Raw genomic sequence first — 24,853 nt, forward strand, 5'->3', positions numbered from 1 at the left:
TATCCAGTAAAATATCAAAGTCCCTCCTGGTTTTTGTCCTCCCTACTCTCCCAGTGTACCCTTCCAGCTGTTTGCACCCTCCAACTGGTTTTCTATTCATTTGCACACGTGCATAGTATGTAAATACACAAGTGCCACACATGAATCATCTGTGTTATATGCACTGTTCTCTAACTTGCTTTGTTCACTGTACATAATATGCCTTAGAGCATGAGTAGGTGCCTAATGTGGTAGAAACTGTCGGTTGACTCCCAAATTTTTAACTGGGCAATGTCTGCCCACAATAAAGACTGCTTTTTCAGGCATTCTCTGCAGCTAATTGTGACAACGTGATTAAGCTAGCCAATGTGATACAAGCAGGAGTATATGTGGCATGTTCTGGAAACTTTAAGAAGAAACTGAGGGGCGCCTGGGTAGCTCAGTCGGTTAAGCGTTCAACTTCTGCTCAGGTCATGATCTCATGGTCCGTGGGCTTGACACCCACATCGGGCTCTGTGCTGACACCTCAGAGTCTGGATCCTATTTCAGATTCTGTGTCTCCCTCTATCTCTGCCCCTCCCCCGTTTGCACTCTGTCTGTCTCTCTCTCTCAAAAATAAATAAACATTAAAAAAATTAAGAGGAAGCTGACACAAGTCTTTGTCCCATCTTCTCGTTTTCCTTCATCCTGCTAGCATGGGTGTGATGGCTGGATCTGATGGTTGGTGCTTCCCCTTGGACCATGAGCCAAGGCCACATTCTGGCTCTGGTAAAGTGGAAAGCTGAAAACAACCTGGGTTTCTGTTGGTGTTCTGGTGCAAAGCTGTCATCATAGCCCTGAATGCTCTACTTCTGCAGTTTTATGCGTGAAAGAAAGAAACTTCTAATTGTATAAAGTCCTGTTATTCTCGTACTGTTACTCGGAGCCAAACCTAATTTTAAGTAATTTGTTCAACCACTCTCTTACTAAGGGACCTTCAGATTGTTTCCAGCTTATTGCTATTATTGATAATGCTGAACATGTTCACATTTTTCTTTAGGATGGATTCCTTAAGATTTTTTTTTTTTGCCAGTTCTTCTTAATCAGATTTATTGAGGTTTCATATATCCATAATACAATTAGCCTTTTATAGCCTACAGTTCTATAGATTTTGCCAAAAACATGGTCATGTAGCCACTACCATAACCAAGATATAGAACAGTCCCCTGACCCCCCCACCCCCAATTCCTCTGTATCCCTTTGTACTCCGTTTCTGCCCACAGCCCCAGCTCCAGGCAAACACTGATCGCTTTTCTAGGTCTGTAGTTTTGCCCCACCATGTGATATACATGGAATTAGACAGTGAATTCTTTGAGTCTGACTTTTTCAGTTCGCATAATGCAGTTGACATGCATTCATGCTGTTGAGTGTATTTATTAAACATTTGTTAATTTTTATTGGACTGTTTTCCACTTTTTTTGGCATACTGCAGTTTGTCCACTCACTAGTTGTTTCCAGTTTTTGATAAATATGAATAAAGCCACTATAAATATTCACATACAGGTTTTTATGTGAATGTAAATTTGATTTTATTTAATATGAAGGAGTGGGATTGCTGGGCCATATATATAGATGGATGTTTAATATTATAAGAAACTGATGGGGCGCCTGGCTAGCTCAATCCGTTAAGCTTCTGACTCTTGATCTCAGCTCAGGTCATGATCTCGTGCTTGGGGAGATCGAGCACCATGTCAGTCTCTGCACTGACAGTGCGGAGCCTGCTTGGGATTCTCTCTTTCCCACCTCCCCCCTCACCAAAATAAAAAATAAAACTTAAAAAAGTTGTTGTACCATTTTGCATTTTCATCAACAATGAATAAGAGTCCTAGTTGCTCCTTATCCTTTCCATCCCTTGCTATTGCCAGTTTTAAAAATATGTTTTATGTATTGTAATAGATGTGTGGTGGTATCTCATTGTGGCCTAAATTTTCATTTCCTTAATGACTCATAATGTTGAACATCTTTTCATGTGCTCACTTCCCATCCATATCTCTTCTTAAAACGTTTTTGTTTTACATTTATTTAGTTTTGAGAGACAGAGATAGAGTGGGAGTGGGGGAGGGGAAGTGGGAAGGAGACAGAGAGTCCGAAGCAGGCTCTAGGCTCTGAGCAAACATCAGCACAGAGCCCGACGTGGCTGGCACTCGAACCCATGAGCTGTGAGATCATGACCTGAGCCGAAGTCGGACGCTCAACCGACTGAGCCACCCAGGCACCCCCATATCTCTTCTTTGGTGAGACATCAGTTCAATTCTTTTGCCCATTTATGTATCGGATTATTTTGCATCCTTACTATTGAGTTATGAGGATTCTTTATGTATAAGAATCTGGATACAAGTACTTTATCAGATAAGTGATTTGCAGGCATTTTCTCATAATCCATGTTTTTAAATTTTTTTTAAGTTTTCTTTACTTAAGTAATCTCTACATCCGATATGGGGCTCACATTCACGACCCCAAGATCAAGAGTTGCACACTCCTCCGACTGAGCCAGACAGGCACCCCTTGTCTTTCCATTTTCTTAAATAGTACACATTTTTCACATTGATGAAGTCCAAATGAACATATATATATATATATATGTATTTTTTTTCAAATTATGCTTTGGGTGTCATATGTAGTGAATTTATGTCTAAACCAAAGTTATAAAGATTTTTCTCCTATGGTTTCTTCTAAAATTAAAAAAAAAAGTTATTTTGAAATAATTATAGGTTTACAGAAAAGCGCAAAAAATGTGCAAAGAAATGTTCAGAGAGGTCCTGGGCAGCCTTCACCCAGGCCCCCAGTGCTAACACCTTATATAACTGTAGTACTTTTAAAACCAGGAAATTGACATTCATATAATCCATAGCATTTATTCAGGTTCTGCCAGTTGTACACACATTTATTTGTGTGTGTGCATGCATGTGCACGCATGTGCAGCTCTATGCAATTTTATCACATGTGCAGCTTCATGAAATCACCACTGCAATCAAGATACCTAATTGTACCATGTTCACAAGACCCTTGCATGCTAACCCCTTTATAGTCACACCTACCCCCCTCCCTCCCAATCTCTAACCCCTGGCAACCATGAATCTGTTCTCCATCTCTATAATTATTTTATGTCACAAATGTGCTATAAACGCAATAATGCAAAATGTGTTCTTATGGATTTGTCTATTGCTTCTTTCTATTCTATTAGTTTTTCTTCATGTGTTTTGAAGTTTTCTTGTTTAATATATTTAGGATTGCTTTTTCTGATAGTAATACAACCACTCATGATTTATTAAAAGTAAATTAAAATTTATTTTTAAAAATTAAGATATATAATTCATATATACCATTGTATTAAGTTTCAGATATATGACATAATGGTTCCATGTATGTATATATTACAAAATGATCACCAGAGAGTAAGTCAAGAACATCCATCACCCCACATATTCACAAATTTGAAAACAATTTTTTGGATTAATGTTTATATGATGTATCTTTTTCCATCCTTTCACTTTCAGTCTACCCGTATTTGTTATATTTGAAGTGAATCTTTTGTAGACAGTATATATGTGAGTTGCTCTGTAGAGAAACTTGTGCACACATCATAGGTACCATGTACAGAATGTTTATAGTAGTATTGTTCATACTAGTCCCCAACTGGAAACAATTCAACAGAAGATAGCACAAGTTGCGCCAAATATTTTAAAAGTTTTGCCAAGCGGGTGGTTGTGTAATGGTGTCTCATGTGGTTTCCGCTTCCATTTCTCTGATTGCTGGTGAGGTTGAACACTTTTCATACATTTACTGGCCATTTAGGATTTCTCCTGGCACACTGAAGATATCATTCTACTCTCTTTTGGATTCCAACTGTTGAGAAGTTGGCATTCATTCTTGCTGCCACTCATTTGAAGGTAATCATTTCCCCCCATTTGCCTGACTTTAAAGATATTCTATTTGCAAGATGAACAATGACGATTTCATCAGAGACATGACCATAGCTTGTCAGCTAAGAGTGGCGGCCCTGGAATTGTAGCCCTGGGTGCAGATCACACCACTGGGTGAATTTGAACACATGGTTTAAACTCTTTAAATCCCAGTTTCCTTATTGGTAAGATTGTGGCTTTGTTTTTATCTTGTCTTTAGCTTTACTTTGATCTGATCCATGTGCATTTCATTTTATTTCGATGTGTAGGACTTTTAATCTGTGAACTGGTGTCTTTCATCAGTTCTGGAGAAATTTCAGCTCCTACCTCTTCAACTGTTGTCCTACCCCAGTTGTCTCTGTTTTATCCTTCAGGAAGCCAGAAAAGGTTTACTTTCTCTATTCTGACTTTAAACCAATTGCTAGAGGTAGATCTAGGGCCTGAAGCTTATCCAATTTTTGGTCTCCGATGGTAGTGCTGCAGAGGTACTATAGGAATTAAAAGGCAAACCTATATTTGAATGAAGTGTTACTTCCGTTAAGGAAAATTTGCTGTTCCCTCCAGGGTAAAGGAACCCAGTAGTATCCTGATAAGCATGTGGTTAGTTTTCTTTCTTAAAAAATGGTACCATCTCAAGGACTCCATTTTTATGTCTGCTGATGACAGGTCAGTAGCTTGACCAGCCTGAGAGAGAGGGATGTCACGCACATGTACTGAAGTACAGCCTCCATAATGGCCACTTTGACAGTGGGCTTATTGTGCAAGCTTATTGTGAAGAGGGAGCCTGGCTGACCTCCATGAATCAGCTTGTCCACGTAGTTATGGAGCTCTTTCTCTGGGGTGGATGTTCTGTAGAGGGCGTTAAAATGAGTCACAAAGAGCCATATGTCTTGTGCTCACTCCCAGAGGAATGCAATTTTCATAACTTATGGACCTGTCATATGCGAACATTTCTTATAGGAATTGTGCAAAAATAAAATTTATAAAAATTCTAGTGTATAAGGAGCATAAAGCAGTACTGAAAATAACAAATATGTTGCATTACCCATTATATTCCTGACAGGAGGAGATGTTTGTCTTTAGCAGGCATTGGTGAAAATGAATTCTCTACAGTTTTACACATCTGATGAGTTAAAAGATTTTCCATAGACTAGCTTCTGGCTCCATGCACTTCATACCTTGTATCTTCTTCTGTTATCTACATATTTCTGGTGCTATGTGCTATAAGATACGTTCATATTACAACTTGCAGCCCTGTGCCTTTATGAAATGACACTACATGGGCATGGTGGGCAGTGGGAATAGTCCTAGAAGCCTCCCATGGAAATGATGAGAACCTCATTAATATATTCCACGATGTTCAATTCAACTGTCTTTGGCTTAAGTTGACTTTATGTCCATATGCTTACGATAAGTCAGTTCATGTCTGCTAATATGCCTGGCTAATTGCATCCTTTACTTTCCCTCAAATGTTACATTTATATAATAAATTGTATGGTCACCCATCTTAGACATGCTAGGTCACCCCCAGACATGAGGGAAAGTGATAGAGGAGAAATTGGAGTAGAGATAGCAGACTTAACCAATGGTGCTAAAATTATCTTAGTTTTGCACAAATTTTACAAAAATGGCTATACAGATATAATTCTAGGGCCCTTCCTGTGCTAATGAGGGACGCTGAGGCTTATGCATCATTACTGTCATGGTAAATTCACCTGTCAATATCCCTGCCCTCAGCCTGGTCCACCATCCTACTTGGTTCTTCCAAGTCCTGAATCTTTCCTGGATTCTACGGGGTCAGTTAGTTCCTTGAACATGTTTTTTTTTGTTGTTGTTGTTGTTGTTGAGGCTTCTTCCACCATTCTGAAACAATAGGCTTTCTCCACTGTGGTAGGAGCAGACAGATGAAGGTGCTGCAAAATGGAAAAACAGCTATCCAGATTCAGATTCAACAAACTAACATTAACTGATCGCCCATGCAGGCTAGCCATTAAAAGGTGAGCAAATCCCAGTGATCAATGGGGACACTCTTCTTCCCATCCATGGAAACCCAAGGACATCTACTCAGTCACATAGCGGATCAGGGACAGATTTGGGACCAGAGATTAGGGTTAGTGCTCTTTCCAACTTATCTTGTCATGAACTGAAGTAAATGTGACTGTGTGAGGCACTTTATTTTACCAGAGAATCCTTAGATCTGTCACATTAGGATCAACCATAGAAATTCAAAAGCACCAGACTCATCAGAAAAAATTGCAACAGAAAACATTTTTAATGAATGGCAAAAAAAAAAAAAAGTCCCTTGTGATAGAAACAAAACATTGAGATGGAGCAAGATTTCTCCTACTTCTCAGAAAGATTACATGGAAAGAACATGAGAAAAAGAAGAGTAGAGAAGGAAACCAAATTCTAGCCCTTGCATTTTTTAAGAACAGAAATAAATTATTTCTTTGGGTTATTTAGTCAATGGGATTCTGCAGAGGCAGGCTTTTTTTTTTTTTTCTTCATAACTTGTTTTCTCACTTTGGTGCTTTAGAAGGTACTCTTTGCTCCATTGTAATGTTGCTTATTTTGGAGGATTTTTCTTCAACTGAGTGGACCCTCAGGGAAAGGACATTGCCAAGTTGATCTAGTTCCTCAACCACTGTTTTGACGACAATTTCTTCTTTTGAGTCTAAAATAAAATAAATGCAAATCTAGTACTCATTCTTAACGGGTTGAAAGATACTTAGTCATTCATGGTAGGCTTTTAAAAGTAGTATTTGTTGGGCACCTGGGTGGCTCAGTTTGTTAAGCGTCCAACTTCGGTTCAGGCAATGATCTCATGGTTCGTGGGTTTGAGCCCCCCCATGGGGCTCTGTGCTGACAACTCAGAGCCTGGAGCCTTCTTTGGATTCTGTGTCTCCCTCCCTCTCTGCCCCTCCCCTGCTTGCACTCCATCTCCCTCTCTCTCTCTGTCAAATACAGACATTAAAAAATTCAAAAATAAAAATAGTGTTTGTAAGTTTGCAGTAAATTGAGATATAATACTGTGTTTGAAGCCTATGCGAGGCCCAGAACTGCCTTATACTTGCCACTGTTTTTAGAACAATGAGTGTTTAAGAGTGTGAACAACCTAAGTGTCAGGCAGGTACTGGCCTGGAGCAAGTAATGTCTTCTTTTTAATACCAACCTGCCCTATTTTTTGTGGTTTAAAATAAAGTAGCTCTTCCACCAAAGCATTGAAACTGGGAAAATAATAGGTCCTAGGTAAGAAAAATGGAGATTGAGTCCCCATTTCAGTAAGTTTATAATTTGACCACATCTCTTCTACAAGAATATAAAATACAAACATTAAGAACTTCCATAACGACCCCTGATTCCTTCATTGGCTACAAGTAACCTTAGAAACAATTTTTTATATTTTTTATTAAAATTTTGTTTAATGTTTATTTATTTTTGAGAGACAGAGCATGAGCAGGGGAAGGACAGAGAGAAAGGAAGACCTAGAATCTGAAGCAGGCTCCAGGCTCTGAACTGTCAGCACAGAGCCTGACGCAGGGCTCGAACTCAGGAGCTGCAAGATTGTGACCTAAGCCAAAGTCGGAGGCTTAACCGACTGAGCCACCAAGGCACCCCAATCTTAGAAACAATTTGATTTAGTGTACAAATAAGTGACTTATTAAAACTGCTGCTTTCAAAAAGATTTATACCAAGTAAAAAAAAAAAAATCTTCTGTACCTTTGACTTGATTTTCGGAATGTATTGGCCCACGTCCTTTTGATTTGTAACATGTGGACTTGCTTTTTCTGTGAAGAGAAGAGTAAATTGTTGCTTTTTTTTTTTCTTTCACAAGGAAGCTCATAAATACCTATGAATTGGGAATAAAAGTTTTGGTGTTCTAGTTTCCACAAAATTAAATTCCTCTTATGCCTAAGAGACATATAAGTAAGCCTCTCATGACCTCAATGTACTGAAGGAGGAAATTAAATAAATGTTTACGATAAGAAATTCCCTTGTGACCAGCTATTTTCTCTTTTGTCTCCCTATCCGGGGACTACAAGTTTTCACTCTGACTTTTCAGTCAATCACCTGGCCAATGAACATGTTTGGGGTGTCACAATGCAGAAGGCGCTGGGCTAGCTGCTATAGAAAATGTAGAGTGATGACACAGTTTACATCATTGAAAATAAAGTACATGCATGTAAGAAGTTGTCTGGAAAACAGCATGAAAGATGTAGTAAAAGAAGTGAATAATGAACGGTGTAATGAGCCCTTAGTTTGAAGGAGGGAGCATCACTGTTGAGTTCCTATGAGAATAAATTGTAGAGGACTGACACTGGCCTTGGAAGATGCATGAGATAGAACTGACTCCCGGTGTGACCACAGGCAAGCATTTGGTAATAGCCACTGATTACCAAGTCCCCTTCTGTGTGCAAGCCACTCTCATGAGCACTTCACCTACATAGTGAAGTGCTATGGTCAAGAGTAAAGAGTGTGGTTTTGGTGTTCTCACAATCTTACCAATAAGGAAACTGGGATTTAAAGAGTTTAAGCTATGTGTTCAAATTCACCCAGTGGTGTGAGGTGTGCCCAGGGCTACAATTCCAGGGCTATTGCTCTTGGCTAACAAGCTATGATCACTTCTCCAATGAAGTCGTCATTGTTCCTCTTTCAAATGAAAACGTAATAACCCACCTAAGACAGGGTGCACGTGTGGTAACTGGTGAAGTAACAATAAAATAGAGTGTGTTGTTATGGGACATGTGCTCCCCCAATAAATCATAGAAGGCAATTTTCCACTTGGAGTATAGGAATTGTTTAACCTTCGGTATTTAGATGTCCTGTTATTATAGATACACACCCTTGGGGTGCCTGGGTGGCTCAGTCGGTTAAGTGGCCAACTTCAGCTCAGGTCACGATCTCACGGTCCGTGAGTTTGAGCCCCGCGTCAGGCTCTGGGCTGATGGCTCAGAGCCTGGAGCCTGCTTCCGATTCTGTGTCTCCCTCTCTCTCTGCCCCTCCCCCGTTCATGCTCTGTCTCTCTCTGTCTCAAAAATAAATAAACGTTAAAAAAAATTAAAAAAAAATATAGATACACACCCTTTATGTACTTAGATATTTGATTTGGCTTACACATGGCTGCTTGTTTTCATTTCACTTGGATGCAGTAATAAATTCCCAAGACCACAGTGGGTATGATCCTTAGAGTAGGAAATTCTAGAATATGATACTGGCACACATGTGATACCGAGCAAACCCAGTGGACGTGAGATTAATTTTTTTTCACAAGTTAGTATTTACCTTTCTTCTCCATCTAGTAATTTGCAATACGTTTCTATTTCTTTTTCTAAAAATATTTTGATATCTAGAAGCTGTTGGTACTCCAGCTTCTGGCCTTCTGTTTCTGTGCGAATCTGTTGCAACTCTTCCTCCATTGCCCCAATCTGGTCCTGGATCTGCTGGAGCTGGAGGCAGTAATTACCTTCAGTTTCAGCCAGGGAGCATTCATACGAATGTTTCTGGAAGAAGAATAAAGCCAGGCTTGCATGGACAGTAGATAAACAGTGCATTCATATTTAAAACATTCTCAAGGTGGAAAGAAGCATTTATATGAGGTCTAAATCCTTTGAGTTGAAAATCTGCATTAGCCAGGGGTTTTTTGTTTGTTTGTTTGTTTTTCAAACAAACATTTTCTCTCCATTGAGAAAGTTTAATTTTTAAACTTTGGGATTGGTGAGTCAGAAGTCTATGGGGGGCGCCTGGGTGGCTCAGTTGGTTAAGCGTCTGACTCTGCATTTTGGCTCAGGTCATGATCTCGTGGTTCGTGAGATCGAGCCCCACATTGGGCTCTGTGCTGACAGTGTGGAGCCTGCTCAGGATTCTCTGTCTCTCCATCTCACTCTGCCCCTCCCCTGCTTGTGCACATGTGCTCTCTCTCAAAATAAATAAATAAACTTAAAAAAGGAGTAATGTTTTATGGACAACATTCTTATTATTTACTACATTTACCACATTTTATACTTTTGGTTATATGTAATTAGTTATATATAGTTAGTTAGATGTGTGTTTGTTCATACATATACACACACTCATTCAAATCAATGGTGACTCCTACGAACCATGGCCACGAGGGACTGAAGTTCTATTTCCAAGGTTTGCAGATTGCGTTTCAGCTCCATCAGCTCATTTCTGGCTGTGGCGGCTGCTCCTGAATCATCAGAAATCTGTTGTTGCAGTGAGGCACTCTGTAGCATAATCATCAGAAGGGTTAGTGAGCGGCTCGATGGTCTACTGACCAAGCCCTTGGTCTGTGATTGGCCACAGATGTACCTTTTCATTAAACCAGGCCTCCGTGTCTTTGCGGTTCTGCTCAGACAAGTCCTCATACTCGGCCCTCATGTTGTTCAACAGGACAGTTAGGTCCACGCCTGGCGCTGCGTTCACCTCCACGTTCACATCCCCCCCAGCCGCGTACTGTAGGACATTCATTTCCTGGAAAAAGGATCAGTCTTAACACTCAAGGAAGAATTTTGATTGATAGTCCAACTCTGCTCTGAAGTGGACAGAGGACTGAAATCAGGTCACATCTGAAGCTACCCTGCAGGGTCCCTTACCTCCTCGTGATTTTTTTTAAGGTATGCCAATTCCTCACTGAGCGTTTCAAACTGTATCTCGAGGTCGGTTGTACAAAGGGTCAGCTCATCCATAACCCTGTGAAGACCATTGATGTCGGCCTCTACACTCTGGTGTAGAGCAAGTTCATTTTCATACCTGAAAGGTTATTAAAGCGCTTGAGAATTGTAACCGTAGGCAGGTGCAAAGCATAACTGTTTCCAACGTGTTGTATAATGAAGGATAGGATGTTCTATGCATGCTCCTGAGGCTTATTGCATAGGCAAATTGGAATCCCTACTGATTTATAATGAATATTTTGGAAGAGTTCTTTATTCAGAGTTTTTATCATCCAATGTGCTTAATCATTGAATTAAAATGTTTAAAATTTATGATCGCTCTTTTTATAAGGGTGCATTTAATTTCTTCAGGGATTTAGTCTGATGTCATAAAAACATGTTGGCTTTTAAAGCAAAAGATCTGTTTTTTACTCCAATGGTCGTATTTACCTTTATTACAATTAATTACGTTATTTCACCTACTTCAGCCTGAAGTCATCAGCAGTCAGTCTGGCATTGTCATTTTGCAGAATAATGCTGGCATTACAGGTGGCCATGGAAATAACCTGAATAGGGTAGATTGTGCAAAATGCTAAGTGCTGAAAGTCGAGGGAGAGTCCAGAATTTAAATGTGATTCTTAATCTTCTCAACCCACCAAGTATCTATTTTAGTATCATTTTTTCCACATTAAAGGAATCTGGCTTTATCTTCAGATAATGAATGTCCAGAGCTTAAGAGCCAAAGTGTAAGCTTTTACAATCACAGATACTTTTATTTCTCTTGATCAAAAAATATGAGCCAAATATAAGATCAATAAAGCAATTATGTCCATTTTGAAACTATTTGTCTATGATTTTTTTTTTAATACTACAATTTTTTTTTCCACTTACTGCTTTAAGCACTGGGAATGGAGAGTGAGCAAATTCTACATCATGCAAAAATTTTAAGCACATTTTATATTTTGTTTGTTTTTTTTTTTAGTGTATATACACCTAGAGTCTCATAAAAGTATGCAAATCTATATTTCTTACCTGTCTCTTAAGATCTTCAATGACTGAGATATATCTCGTGTGGTCATGATCTAGACCCCGGCAAGAACCGGGCCCGTATTTCTCGTACCAGGCCTTGATTTTCTGCTCCAGGTCTACGTTTGCCTCCTCGAGGGCTCGGACGTGGTCCAGGTAGCATGCCAGGCGGTCGTTGAGGTTTTGCATGGTCATCTTTTCATTCCCGGAAAGGAGGCCATGCTCATTTCCAAGAAAACCAGCAGAGAAGCCCCCACCACCATTACAGAAACCTCCACCGGAAGAAGTGCTCCCAAGAGTAAAAGAAACGCTGCTCCCGGCTCCAGACCCACGGCATACGTTCCCAGCCCCGAAACCTGGACCTCCACCAGACAGCCGCCCTGGGCCAGTTCGTGAGCAGACTCGCCTGGAGCCACCAGAAAGTTGAAAAGACATGGCAATAATATAGCGGAGCGACCCTTTCTCAGCGAGGAGCGAAGCAAAAGTACACCATCCATAGCCGGGATCTCCATTGGCCTTTTATAGGAGTCTGTAGGTCATTTCAGTCTTGACTGTTTCAAGCTGTAATAAAATATTACTTGCTCCCTAATTGTTGTTTTTCATAATTGGGTGATTTTTAATAGGGTCCAGTCTGTAGGTAGAAAAGTGCCCCCAGGATATCTTGGTCTATGAAAAAGGTACCAGGTCGAGTAATACTAAATCATAGTTTCAAAGGTCAAAATTAAATATGAGTACCCATATCTCTTTTTTTTTGACTTCTGGAAGAGAGTCTAGTGTTTTTTTTTCCCCCCTAGACAATAAAGAATTAATAATTCACACGAGAAATGTCTACGGCTTTTGTCCTGAGAATGTTTATGGAGTATTTCTATTATTCATGCTTTACTGGACATTTCCTTTCTTATTAATAGGAGGTACTCGCAGTATACAGTGATCTGTTGATAGTCGGGTTTTTTTAATTGATTTTTTAAGTTGAAAACTGAAATAATAGAAATCCTGCCATACTTTTTGAGCCTCCGACTTTGGTTCAGGTCATGATCTCACGGTCTGTGGGTTCGAGCTCCGTGTCCGGCTCTGTGCTGACAGCTCAGAGCCTGGAGCCTGCTTCAGATTCTGTATCTCCCTCTCTCTCTGACCCTCCCCCGTTCATGCTCTGTCTCTCTTGTCTCAAAAATAAACATTAAAAAAAAAAAAGAATTATTTTGAGAACTGAACTTCCTATTGATGAATACAGAGTAAAATATTTGAAGGAGAGGTGTGTTTTCATCCCTACCTAGAAAACCAATAATTATCGTACTCGAGATGGAAAATTAGTTGTCATAGGTAAGGAGCCTCTTCATTCTCTTCCTTTGACACCCATGGGAAGTTATCCCATATGGTTGTGCTTCATTTCCCCGCAAGGCAAATGAAAATACTAACACTGAATGTTGAGCAGTTCTGATAATTAATGACTATAAAGCAGTCTGAAGGGCACAAACATTTTGTAGATGTTAATTATTTAAATTATTATAATAAAACGAACATGTCAGACAGGGTCAGGTGTCTATAACTTATAATGCTACAAATTGGCTACTGATTATGGGTTTAGATCGTTTAGAAACAGTAATTTTTTCTGAATGAGATTTTTTTAATGTTTATTTTTGAGAGAGAGAGAGCATGCATACGAGCGTGAGTGGGGGAGGGGCAGAGAGAAAGGGAGAGAGAGAATTCCAAGCAGGGTCCCTGCCAACAACATAGAGCCCAACACAGGCTTTGGGTTCATGAACTGTGAGATCATTACGTGAGCCGAAATCAAGAGTTAGATGTTTGACCAACCCAGGAGCCCCCTGGATGAGATTTTTCAATGCTGTGCATATCAGATACTTTGAAAAACACCCAAGATTATTGCTCCTGAAAGATACAGAATATCTGGCAGGCCACAACACATGGATTTTTTTGACCAAAATATTTTAAGATAATATAAAACTGTAACTCAGCCCATTGCTACAGGTTTAGAACAATGTGTGATAGGAGGTGCAGCTGGTATTCAGAGACTTGTTTTTGATTTTTTTGTGACCTGGTAACCATTTTAATCTTTTGCCCAAATGTCCCATGAATAAAACAAGAGAAACAGAGTATGGGGTCAGTGTAATAGTTTATAAGTCTTTAGTGTCTTGGATAAGAGGTATTGTGAGGCCACAAAGTATTATTAACATAATCTACTTATCTCTAGATATCTTATAAATACGAATTAACTTGTAATCTTTTGTAGAACAAGTTAGGCATATATTATTAGAACCATTTTGGGGATGAGTTGGCTGTGAAGCTAAGTGCCAACACAGATCACAAAGCAGGACTGGAATGTATGATGCTTAACTCCTGAAAACACTGTCATCTGTTTGCTCATCAGGGAAAATCTCTTGACTTACTTTTTTTTTTTTTAATGTTTATTCATTTTTGAGAGAGAGAGAGAGAGAGACAGAGCATGAGCAGGGAAGGGGCAGAAAGAGAGGAAGACACAGAATCCGAAGCAGGCTCCAGGCTCTGAGCTGTCAGCACAGAGCCCGACATGGGGCTCGAACCCACAAACCGTGAGATCATGACCTGAGCTGAAGTTGGATGTTTAACCGACTGAGCTACCCAGGCACCCCTTGACTTTTCTTAATCATAGATTTCCTCTACACGAATACTTGCTACAAAAGTTTAGGTATGCTTTAGTCCTTTCCAGAAGTGGGGGGTAGACTTAACAAATTCTCTAGGCCATTTCTATCCATACATTTCTTCCTCAAGAGTGTTATTGTATTCATGGCAAGAAACACATACCATTACCCTTTCTTGAGATTCTGTTAGGCCTTAGAACATTCATTATATAATGTGCATATTCTAGGTACTCGAAAATAATTGTATTAAATTAAACTTTAAGTTATGCAGCATAGATGTCTGCTTACCTCAAGATAAAGACGTTCATCACATTATCTTACTCTAATGATCCTATGCTAATTTTGCCCCTGATAAATTTAGTGTTTAGTTTCAAACATGCTTCAATATCTTTTGATGTTGTTCAAAATTTACATTCTACATTTCTGTTATCCAAGTTGGAACAGTATTTTTCTCGAACATGAATGATGTTTGTTTTATAGTGATAATAGTTTTTTGGAGAATCAGTTTCTTTTTAAAATTTTTTAAATTTTCTATTTTTTAGAGGGAGAGAAAGTGGGGGAGGGGCAGAGAGAGAGAGAGAGAGAGAGAGAGAGAACCACAATCAGGCTCCATGCACAGCACAGAGTCCAACTCCCAATGTGGGGCTTGATCCCACGATGACCCTGGGATCATTACCTGAGCCGAAATTAAGAGTCCGATGCTTAACCCCACTGTGCCACCCAGGTATCCGAAGAATCAGATTCTGGTGTGTTAATTCTTCCCACAGAATGGCTTCCCTGGTTTTGATAGTCCCACTCTGCTCTGAGGTGAACATTGGACCTGAGGAATGAGATCAGACACTATCTGAAGCCACTCTGCAGGGTCCCTTACCTCCTTGTAAAGGACTCTGATGACGGCTTAATCTTTGTCTGTTTGGAGTTAGAGTGCATTTAGATTTTTCCTCCCTTCCCTCAGTAGAAGGAAGGATTCCTTGTGGAATCCTGAGGTTCTCAATACTACGGTATTATGTTAGAGTGAAGCACACAGACTCTGAGCCAGACTGCTTGGATTAGCATTCCAGCAATTCCAGTTATTAGCTGTGTGACCTTGAGAAAGCCAGTCACTCTCTGCCTTAGTTTCCTTATGTATAAAAAGAGCATAATTAACAGTACCTATCTTATAGGGTTGTTTTGAGAATAAAATGAGGCTTAGAATAGAGTTTAAAGTGCTGGGTATCACTATTACTGATTCTTTCCTGGAAGTTATGTAAAAAAGTCCTGCATATACTTTGGTTTTGTTACCTTTTATTTTGGTGTCACTTTTAAGAAATCATTTCCAAGACCAATGTCAAGGAACTTTCTCCTATGTCTATGGCCATATCACCGTGAACACGCCCAATCTCGTCTCCTATGTTTTGTTTGAGGACTTTGATTGTTTTAGGTCTTATTTTTAGGTCTTTAATCCATTCTGAGTTGATTTTTGTGTATAGTATGTGATAGGGGCCACTTTCACATGGGCCTCTTTTTACATGTGATATTCAGTTTTCCCAACACCATTTTTTTAAACATGTTTTTAAAGCTTTATTTTATTTTTGAGAGAGACAGAAACAGCATGAGTAGGGGAGGAGCAGAGAGAGAGGGAGACAGAGAATCCTAAGCAGGCTTCGCACTGCCAGCACGGAGCCTGATGCGGGGCTTAAACTCAAACTCTCAGGTCGTGAGATCATGACCTGAACCGAAACAAAGAGTTGGACACTTAAGCGACTGAGCCACCCAGGCGCCCCCCAACACCATTTGTTGAAGAGTCTACCCTTTCCCCATTATGTATCCTTGTCCCCTTTGTCAAAGATAAGTTGACCATATATATGTGGATATATTTCTGGGATCTCTACTCTCTTTATTGTGGTAAAATACACAGAACATAAAATTATCACCTTACCCATTTTTAAGCATACAATTCAGTGGTATTGAATACATTCATAATATTGTGCAACCACCATCCATCTTTATAACTGTTTTCATTTTGTAAAACTTAAATATACCCATTAAACAATAACTCCCCATTCTCTTCTCCCCCAGCCCCTAGCAATCACCATTCTATTTTTTCTCCCTATGAATTCCACTACTCTAGTACCTTATATAAGTGGAATCATACAGTATTTGTCTTTTTGTGACTGAATTATTTTACTTAACATAAAGACTTCCAAATTTCATCCATATAGAAGCATGTGTCAGGACTGCCTTCCTTTCAAAGGCTGAATATATTCCATTGTATGTTTATACCACATTTTGCTTATTCATTCATCATTGATGGTTACTTGGGTTGCTTCTACATTTTTAGTTATTATGAATGATGCTGCTCTTAACATGGATGTACAAATATCTCTTCAAGATCCTGCAATCAATTCTTTTGGGTATTTACCCAGAAGTGGAATTGTTGGATCGTATGGTAATTCTATTTTTAACTTTTTGAGAAAATGTCATACTGTTTTCCATAGTGGCTATGCCAGTTTGCATTCCTATGAATAGTGCTCAAGGATTCTAATTTCTCCACATTTTTATGTCTGCCATACTGTTTTATTTATTGTAGCTTTGTAATATATTTTGAAATCAGGAAGTGTGATTTGTCTTCTCTCAAAATTGCTTTAGCTATTAAGGTTCTTTTGTGTATCTATATGAATTTTAGGATTCCTTTTTCTGTTTATGATAAAAAATGCCATTGGGATTTTGATAGGGATTGCATTAAATCTGTAGATTGCTTTGGTAGTATGGCCATTTAAACATTATTAATTCTTCCAGTTCATGAGCATGGGATGTCTTTCAATTATTTGTGGGTGCTTTAATTTCTTTAATCAATGTTTTGTAGTTTTCTGTGTATAAGTCTCTCATCTCCAGAGTTAAGTTTTTTTCCAAGTATTTTATTCTTTTTGATGCTACTATAAATGGAATTGTCTTCTTAATTTTCTTTTTTTTTTTTTAAGTTTTATTCATTTTTGAGAGGCAGAGAGAGACAGAGCATGAGCAGGGAAGGGGCAGAGAGAGGGAGACACAGAATCTGAAGCAGGTTCCAGGCTCTGAGCTGTCAGCACAGAGCCCGATGCGGGGCTCGAACTCATGAACTGTGAGATCATGACCTGAGCTGAAGTTGGACACTCAACCGACTGAGCCACCCAGGCGCCCCTTAATTTTCTTTTTTGAAAAATTTATTAAGTGTATAAAAATGTAACTGATTTTTTATGTTGATTTTGTATCCTGCCACTTTGCTGAATTTATTCATTAGTTATAACAGTTTTTTGGTGAAGTCTTTAGGGTTTTCTATACATAAGAGCATGTCATCTGCAAACAGAGACAATTTTACTTCTTCTCTTCCAATTTAGGTACCTTTTATTTCTTTTTCTTGCCTAATTGCTCTGGCTAGGAATTCCAGTATTGAATAAAAGTGGCAAGAATGAATATTATTGTTTTATTCCTGACATGGAAGAGAAGCTTTCAGTTTATTTTTACCATTGACTATGTTATTACCTGTGGTATTGTCAAATATGGCCTTTTTATTATGTTGACTTACATTCCTTCTGTACCTAATTTGTTGAGCATTTTTATCACGAAAAGGTGTTGAGTTTTGTCAAATTCTTTTTCTGTATCTTTTGAGATGATCACATGATTTTTACCCTTCCTTCTGTTAATGTGGTGTATCACATTCATTAATTTGTTTATGCTGAACCATTCTTGCATCCCAGGGATAAATCCCATTTGATCATGGTGTATGATTCTTTTAATGTGCTGTCAGATTTGTTTTGCTAGAATTTTGTTGAAGATTTTTGCATCTAAGTTCATCAGGGATATTGGCCTATAATTTTCTTTTCTTGTAGCATCTTTGTCTGGTTTTGGTACAAGAGTAATGCTGGCCTTTTGTAAAGTGAGTTTGGAAGTGTTTTCTCCTTCTCAGTTTTTCTCTCTCTCTCTCTCTCTGGTTGGTCTAGTAAAGATTTGTCCATTTTATTTTTTCAGAAAACCAACTCTCAGTCTTCTTGATCTTATCTGTTTCTTTTCTAGTCTCCATTTCATTTATTTCTGTTCTAATTTTTATTATTTCCTTCCTTCTGCTAACTTTAGGCTTAATTTCTCCTTCTTTTTCTAGTTCTTTGATGTGTGAAGTTAGATTGTTTATTTGTGAACTTTCTTCTTTCTTGATATGGGTGGTTATCCCAGAAAGTTCCCTCTAAGTACTACTTCTGCTGCATCCCATAGGTTTTGGTATATTATATTTTCATGTCCATTTGTCTCAAGATTTTTTTTTTAATTTTCCTTTCAATTTCTTCTTTAACCCATTGGTTGTTCAGAAATGTCTTAGTTAGTTTCTAAATATTTCTGAATTTTCCAATTGTCCTTCTGTTATTGATTTCTAGTTTCATACTCTGTGGCCAGAAAAGACACCTGATACAGTTTCAGTCTTCTTCAGTTTGTTAAGACGTGTTTTGTGGCCAAACACTGTGTTGCAGAATTCCACTTTTGCCCTGTCTAGTTCCTACATCTCTCTCTTTTCCATTCTACCTTCAAATATCACCATTTACAGTTTGTTGTTGTTGTTATTTTAAGGAAGTATTTGGCTCTTCAATTTCTTATTTCTACTCTATGAGCAAGTTGCACTCAGGGATTAGATTTTATACACTTTTATTCTCATTGCCAGCACTTAGCAAGTGTGCATAACAAGTGTTTATAGATGGAAGGGGAAAGATTTAAAATTTTACAGAGATGTGAAAAAGACTCCAACCAGTTTGCCTGTTAAACTTACTCCTAACTTGTGAAGGCCACTGAATTAAACAGAAGAAATTAAAAATAAGATTCAGCTCCCATCTGGGGTATGTTTAAAATGCAAAGATTGGCCACAACCAGTGAAGATGTCTTGCAACAAGAAGAGTTTTTATTGAAACACCACCAGAGAGAAATCCAAAGAAATGCTACAATTCTAAAAATAGGTTCTTAAGTCACTGGAAGAAAAGCAGAAAAATAAGAGGGCTTTCACTTAGGAACCTAGCTTCAGGTTGGTATTTTAATTTAGGGGCTCTTCTTTGGGGGTTCAGGAAGGCACCCTCTGTTCACTCTTTATGTTGTTGGCTTTGGTGGATTTCTCTTCCACAGTGTGAACTCTGGATGAGAGAACTTTGCCACGAGGATCTATTTCTTCAACAATCGTTTTAACCATGGTGGTTTTAGATGAGTCTAAAATGACACATAAGAATTGTTAGAATTTATCAAATTCATAAAGGGGAAATAATTAACTCATAATTTGAAACATACAAGTAAATACCGGATGCTTAACACAGCTTTTGTTTACCTTTTCTTTGATTTCCTGGTCCTTCATAGCCTTTTGATTTAACACAAGAGCTGTAAAAATAAGAGAGCTTGCATTAATTATTTCACTCTGTTTTGCTGAGGAAATTGTAAAACAAGGATTTAAGATGGGAGATCTCTGGGGACGCTTGGGGGGCTCAGTCTGTTAAGTGTTATTCTTGATTTCGGCTCAGGTCATGATTTCAGTGTTCATGAGTTTGAGCCCTTCAGGGGGCTCCACACTGGCAGTGTAGAGTGTGCTTGAATTCTCTCTCTGACCCTTCCCTGCTTGTGCTCTCTCTCTGCCTTCCTCTCTCAAAAATAAATAAACTTTAAAAAAAAGATGGGAGATATCTGGATTCTAAATAACACTAGAAGGAGTTTATGTACACATGATATGGGTCATAAATACTTTATCCCTGATTTCAAAAAAAAAATCAATAACCTTAAGATAAAATGTTTTCTCACTGGAAGTGGTACTTACCCATCCTCTCCATCTATCAGGCGGCAGTAGGTCTCAATTTCCTTTTCTAGGTGGACCTTGATGTCGAGCAGCTGCTCGTACTCCAGTTTCTGGCCCTCCGTCTCGGTTCGGACCTGGTGCAGCTGTTCTTCCAGGGCCCCGATCTGAGCCTGGATCTGGGCGAGCTGCGTGCAGTAGTTCCCTTCGGTCTCGGTCAGGGAGCACTCCAGGGACTGTTTCTGAGGATCAGTAAGACACAGTTCAGTAGAAAATGTCACAATGTTGTTTTAGAATCAGGCAGAGCACTTAAGAGACATTTAAAAGAGTTATCCTTACATAATGCAAATGACCATATTTACCCCAAAGAGTCCCCCTTGTTCAATATTAATCGTCATACTGTTGTTGTGTTTGAGAATGACACAGTTGGTGGTGAATGTCACTCATGTCCAGGAGTGTTAGCAAAGATGAACTTGTTTCTTCATAGGGCACAGTGTAAAGATCCCTCTACCCCACCAATATAGCCTATGCTTGTGGAGTCTGGCACAATTTGCCACATTCCCCAGGAAAAAAGTTCTCAGACAATTAGCTGCCTTGTTTCTAATCATGTAACAGCTTCCTCTCATGGAGATTAGCTCTTCTATTAAAAGACAATCCCCTAGTGAAATGCATAAACTTTCCAGAAGTAAAATGACCCAAAGGAAAGAATGACCTTTTAAATCTTTGAATGGTTTGACTCCTCAGCTTGTGAATCCAAATGGGTTTATATAGGGTCTCTCCTAAAGAGGGATGCCTGCTATAGTTTTACATGGGATGAAGATAAGAGTGTCTTACTCTTTCATCTGCAAGAATTTTTTGCAAAGTCCCAATTTCATATACATTCATACCCTCCTTTGTGGATCAACTCTAAAGGTTTGTTTACTTGCCATAGTGGAAAAAGTATAGAGGTGGGAGCTAGGAAATCTGGAGAGAAAGTTCTGGTTCCTTCATATTCAACTGGGGGATTCTGGGGAGACTCTTTGAATCTTAGATTGTTCTTTTGGAAATAATGACATGAATTATAAAGTCTGCCCTGCCCAAGCCCTAGGGTTATTGTGGATTCCTGTGGGGGAAAGTGCTGGGCCTTAATGAAAAGGTTACTATTATTATCATGACTGTTTAGCTTTATAGGCAACCTTCCCGCCTCTGCTTTGCTTCTTGTTTATGCCACCTAAGATGGAACTTGTAAGTACTCTTAATTAAGTGTTCCAAAGGAATGCTAGATGAGGAAGCTAGGAGAGGTGAAAAGGTATTTTTGCACTCCATGGAGAATGCTTTTTGATCTTTTGCCTTAGGAGGGAAGACTCAGTGTAAAAACGCTTTTCTTTTACGGGCACCTCAAAAGAATTGTACTTGCTAATTTCTAATGTTTCATAATTATGAGCATCTAGGTATACTTTCCAGGCAAAGAGGGGTTCTGCTGGGCAAAATGCAAAGGTGTCTTATTTCAAAGCACGGTCATTAACGGATAAAAACAAAACTAAGTAATATCACGTGGAAGAAGCCTCAATTTCTGAAACAAATCTTTTTTGTACTTTTTACTGACCATTGCTAAGAGGGACTGAAGTTCAATCTCCAGAGTCTGAAGAGTACGTTTCATTTCCGTAAGTTCATTCCGAGCTGAGGTGGTGGCACCAGCATCGTCGGAAATCTGCTGCTGCAGCGAAGCGCTCTGCAAGGTTGGGGAGCATGTTAGGGTACAGCTTGCCTTGCATCAGCGCTCTGGGCCCGGCAAGCGCGCCCCCACGGGGTTTCACCTTCTCGTTGAACCAGGCCTCCGCGTCCCTGCGGTTCTGCTCGGCCAGGTCTTCGTACTCGGCCCGCATGTTGTTCAGCAGGACCGTGAGGTCCACCCCGGGCGCCGCGTTCATCTCCACGTTCACGTTCCCGCCCGCCGCGCACTGCAGGGCCTTCATTTCCTAAAAGAAGGGTAACCATGTTAGGAGCTGAGTATTTTCAAAGGAACTAGACAAGCCAGGATGCAGAAGATTAGAAGTGTTTTGTTTTGCTTTGTTTAAAAAAGTTTGTTTCTTTGGGGGCGGACGGATAGGAACATTTCAGTCTAAACCATAGGGAGAAATTGACAAATTCCTTTTGGAATATTGACGTCAGACATCAGACTCGTCATCTGAAATGTATTTTTCAATTTTGGGAGTGAGGCGGATTGTGGAATCAGGGGAGACAGAGCACCTACCTCCTCGTGATTCTTCTTGAGGTAAGCCAGCTCCTCGCTCAGAGTTTCCAGCTGGATCTCTAGGTCCGTTCTGCACAGAGTCAGCTCATCCAGGACCCTGCGCAAACCGCTGACGTCCGCGTCAACGCTCTGGTGAAGGGCCTGTTCGTTTTCAAACCTTAGGAAATAGTAGACACCTGCATTACCTTAGTCCCATCACTTTTTAGGTCATCATAAAACTCCAACCGTGCTTTGAGGTCGAACTGTTAAAATCTACTCAAAATTTCCGTTAGACTGCCCATAATGCAATGAACAAATTTCTTTGAAGCAAGAGAATAGGAACACTCGAAAATCTTTCATATGATCTTAACATTCATTTGTGTAAGTTCCTAAATTTCCCATTCAGCTGGTTATTCTTATACGCATTTGGTTTAAAACAAAGAAGCAAAATCAAACAAGTTAGGTGACCTCCAATAGCCTAAATTAAAGGGGTGGGGGGAATGTTGAGATAACCTTCTTTGGTTTCTCTTCAGCTTTACTTACTTTAGCCTGAAGTCATCAGCCGTTAGTCTTGCGTTATCGTTTTGCAGGATAATATTGGCATTACTGGTAGTTACAGAAATTATCTGATAAATGGAGAGTTAGTTAAGAGTGAGGAAATAATCTAAAAATGTCACATTCCCTTGAAATAAAGTCACCTATGAAATTATAGTAATCTTTCTGGCATTCTGTCTCTAATAATAAGATGATTCTTTTGGAAACGGGAAAGTAAGTCTGGCCTCTTTTACCACTTCACCCCACCTGTTAAAAAAAATCCTTTCTATGGAAAAACTTATAAATAAATAGCAGGAAACATTGGGCAGTTTTTGATATTTTCATATCACAAAAAGCATAAACGTGCATACCTCATACCAGGTATGGGTGAGCCATGTTCGGAGATTAGAATTTTAATATAAATTATTTTTAATATTGGGGTGCCTGGGTGGCTCAGTCGGTTGGACTTCCAACTTCAGTTCAGGTCATAATCTCATGGCTCCTGATTCAAGCCCCGTGTTGGGCTCTGTGCTGACAGCTCAGAGCCTGGAGCCTGGTTCAGATTCTGTGTCACCCTCTCTTTCTGCCCCTTTCCTGCTCACACTGTGACTCTCTCTCTCTCTCTCTCTCTCTCTCAAAAGTAAACATTAACAAATTTTTTAATAAATTATTTTTAATATTAATAATGAACTTCTGAAAATTAGAAGCTGAGAGCAAAGCCCTGCTGTGTGTAACAGCATACACGTTTGTGGGTACTTGTGTGGCTAAATACTCTCTGGGGTATTAACTAACCCTCACAACATTGTGTTTCTTACCTGGTTCCTGAGGTCATCAATTATTGGGAAGTATCTGCTGTAATCATGATCAAGACCACGGCAGGAACCAGGCCCAAATTTCTCATACCAGCCCTTGATCTTCTGCTCCAGGTCGGCGTTGGCCTCCTCCAGGGCACGCACATTCTCCAGGTAGGAGGCCAGCCGGTCGTTGAGGTTCTGCATGGTCACCTTCTCGTTGCCCGACAGGAGGCCGTGTTCGTTCCCCATGAAGGCAGTACAAGAGGCCGTCCCCGCTCCGAGCCCTCCGCCATAGCCTCCTGCAGGTGAGCTGCCCCCAAAAGCGCAAGAGAAGCCACTTCCAATGCCTGACACACCACATGCATTTCCAGCCCCAAAGCCCACTCCCCCGCTAGAGCCAAGCCGTCTGGATGCAGAAGAAAAGCGCACAGACATGATGTCCAGGCTGGAGAGCTTGTTCCTGGGGTGAAGCTTCGATGGCAAATGTTCTGCTCAAACAGTTGAGCTTGTCTTTATATACGCATTATCAGGGTGTTTCTTGATGAACTTTGCTACTCATAGCAAAATGGTGTTTGCCAGCTCATCCTGAATTATTCATAATTGGGTGATTTTTTTTTTTTTAATGAACGCCTTTACCCTACTGTGTCCATTTCTGTAGGTGGATAGTTACCTTGGGGTTATTTGTTATCTCCAAAATAGGACAGGGAGGAGTATTATCAAGATTATTATAGTGATGCATTTCAAATTTAGTATGAGCAATCCTTCCTGTCCTCCAGGTTTCAGGACTATACAACTCCTTTAAGAATAAAAAAGTGTGATAGACAAATTTCTCTTTCCCCTGCTCAAACCAACAACATCATATATTTTTCCAGCATGCGAGGCATCATAGTCATGGTTTTCAGTGGATAATATGATCTTTCTTTCAGATGTATTGAAAATAATTTCAAGATCATGAGCTCATGGTACTAGAGGAAGGAGGCCAGGTCTTAAATGAAAATTGGGGAATTAAATGGACTCTTATTTGGCAACAGAAAGTCTTCCTTGATCCTTATCCCTCCTGAGTTACCATTTCATTTTTACTCGTTTTCTGTCTAAGCTCTTTTGCCACCCAGGTTAAATAAAGGTGTTAGCTAACGTCTCTGGGCCTAGTTTCCTTATCTTTAAAATGAAAAGACTAAAACTATGGTCTGTATGTGGCCTTTCTATTTCTAGATTTCTTGCATTTTTACATTTCTTCATTTCATTCATTCTTTTTTTTTTTTTTTAATGTTATTTATTTTTGAGGGAGAGAGAAACAGAGTGTGAGCA

At 39.5% G+C, this 24,853-nt stretch overlaps 2 protein-coding genes across 2 annotated transcripts; both read right to left on the bottom strand.

Moving 5' to 3' along the window:
* Window positions 1-6,229: 6,229 nt before the first annotated feature.
* On the bottom strand, window positions 6,230-12,154 carry KRT26 (keratin 26). Its single transcript, XM_049636020.1, has 8 exons — window positions 11,606-12,154; window positions 11,057-11,139; window positions 10,517-10,673; window positions 10,233-10,394; window positions 10,022-10,147; window positions 9,204-9,421; window positions 7,641-7,708; window positions 6,230-6,594 (listed from the first exon to the last, which is right to left on the bottom strand). The coding sequence occupies exons 1-8, from the start codon at window positions 12,032-12,034 to the stop codon at window positions 6,440-6,442; spliced, it is 1,398 nt and encodes a 465-aa protein (XP_049491977.1). The 5' UTR covers window positions 12,035-12,154; the 3' UTR covers window positions 6,230-6,439.
* Window positions 12,155-19,160: 7,006 nt separating this feature from the next.
* Window positions 19,161-24,486, bottom strand: LOC125926513 (keratin, type I cytoskeletal 27). The gene is made up of 8 exons (XM_049636017.1): window positions 23,567-24,486; window positions 22,761-22,843; window positions 22,239-22,395; window positions 21,802-21,963; window positions 21,591-21,716; window positions 20,030-20,247; window positions 19,550-19,599; window positions 19,161-19,434 (listed from the first exon to the last, which is right to left on the bottom strand). Exons 1-8 carry the CDS (start codon window positions 23,978-23,980, stop codon window positions 19,292-19,294), a joined length of 1,353 nt encoding a protein of 450 aa, XP_049491974.1. The 5' UTR covers window positions 23,981-24,486; the 3' UTR covers window positions 19,161-19,291.
* Between the last annotated feature and the right edge of the window lie 367 nt (window positions 24,487-24,853).

The sequence above is a fragment of the Panthera uncia genome, chromosome E1 (assembly GCF_023721935.1).
Source record: "Panthera uncia isolate 11264 chromosome E1, Puncia_PCG_1.0, whole genome shotgun sequence".
In the NCBI taxonomy this organism is placed as follows: domain Eukaryota; kingdom Metazoa; phylum Chordata; class Mammalia; order Carnivora; family Felidae; genus Panthera; species Panthera uncia.

Coding starts and splice junctions, on each gene's coding strand:
- KRT26 (XM_049636020.1), bottom strand. CDS start 12,034: ATGTCTTTTCAACTTTCTGGTGGCTCCAGGCGAGTCTGCTCACGAACT. Junction 10,674..11,056: donor GCTGATGACTTCAGGCTGAA/GTAGGTGAAATA, acceptor ATAACCTTTCAG/GTATGAAAATGAACTTGCTC. Junction 7,709..9,203: donor TTACTAGATGGAGAAGAAAG/GTAAATACTAAC, acceptor TTCTCTTCACAG/AAAAAGCAAGTCCACATGTT.
- LOC125926513 (XM_049636017.1), bottom strand. CDS start 23,980: ATGTCTGTGCGCTTTTCTTCTGCATCCAGACGGCTTGGCTCTAGCGGG. Junction 21,717..21,801: donor AGGCCTGGTTCAACGAGAAG/GTGAAACCCCGT, acceptor CCAACCTTGCAG/AGCGCTTCGCTGCAGCAGCA. Junction 19,435..19,549: donor ACCAGGAAATCAAAGAAAAG/GTAAACAAAAGC, acceptor GTGTCATTTTAG/ACTCATCTAAAACCACCATG.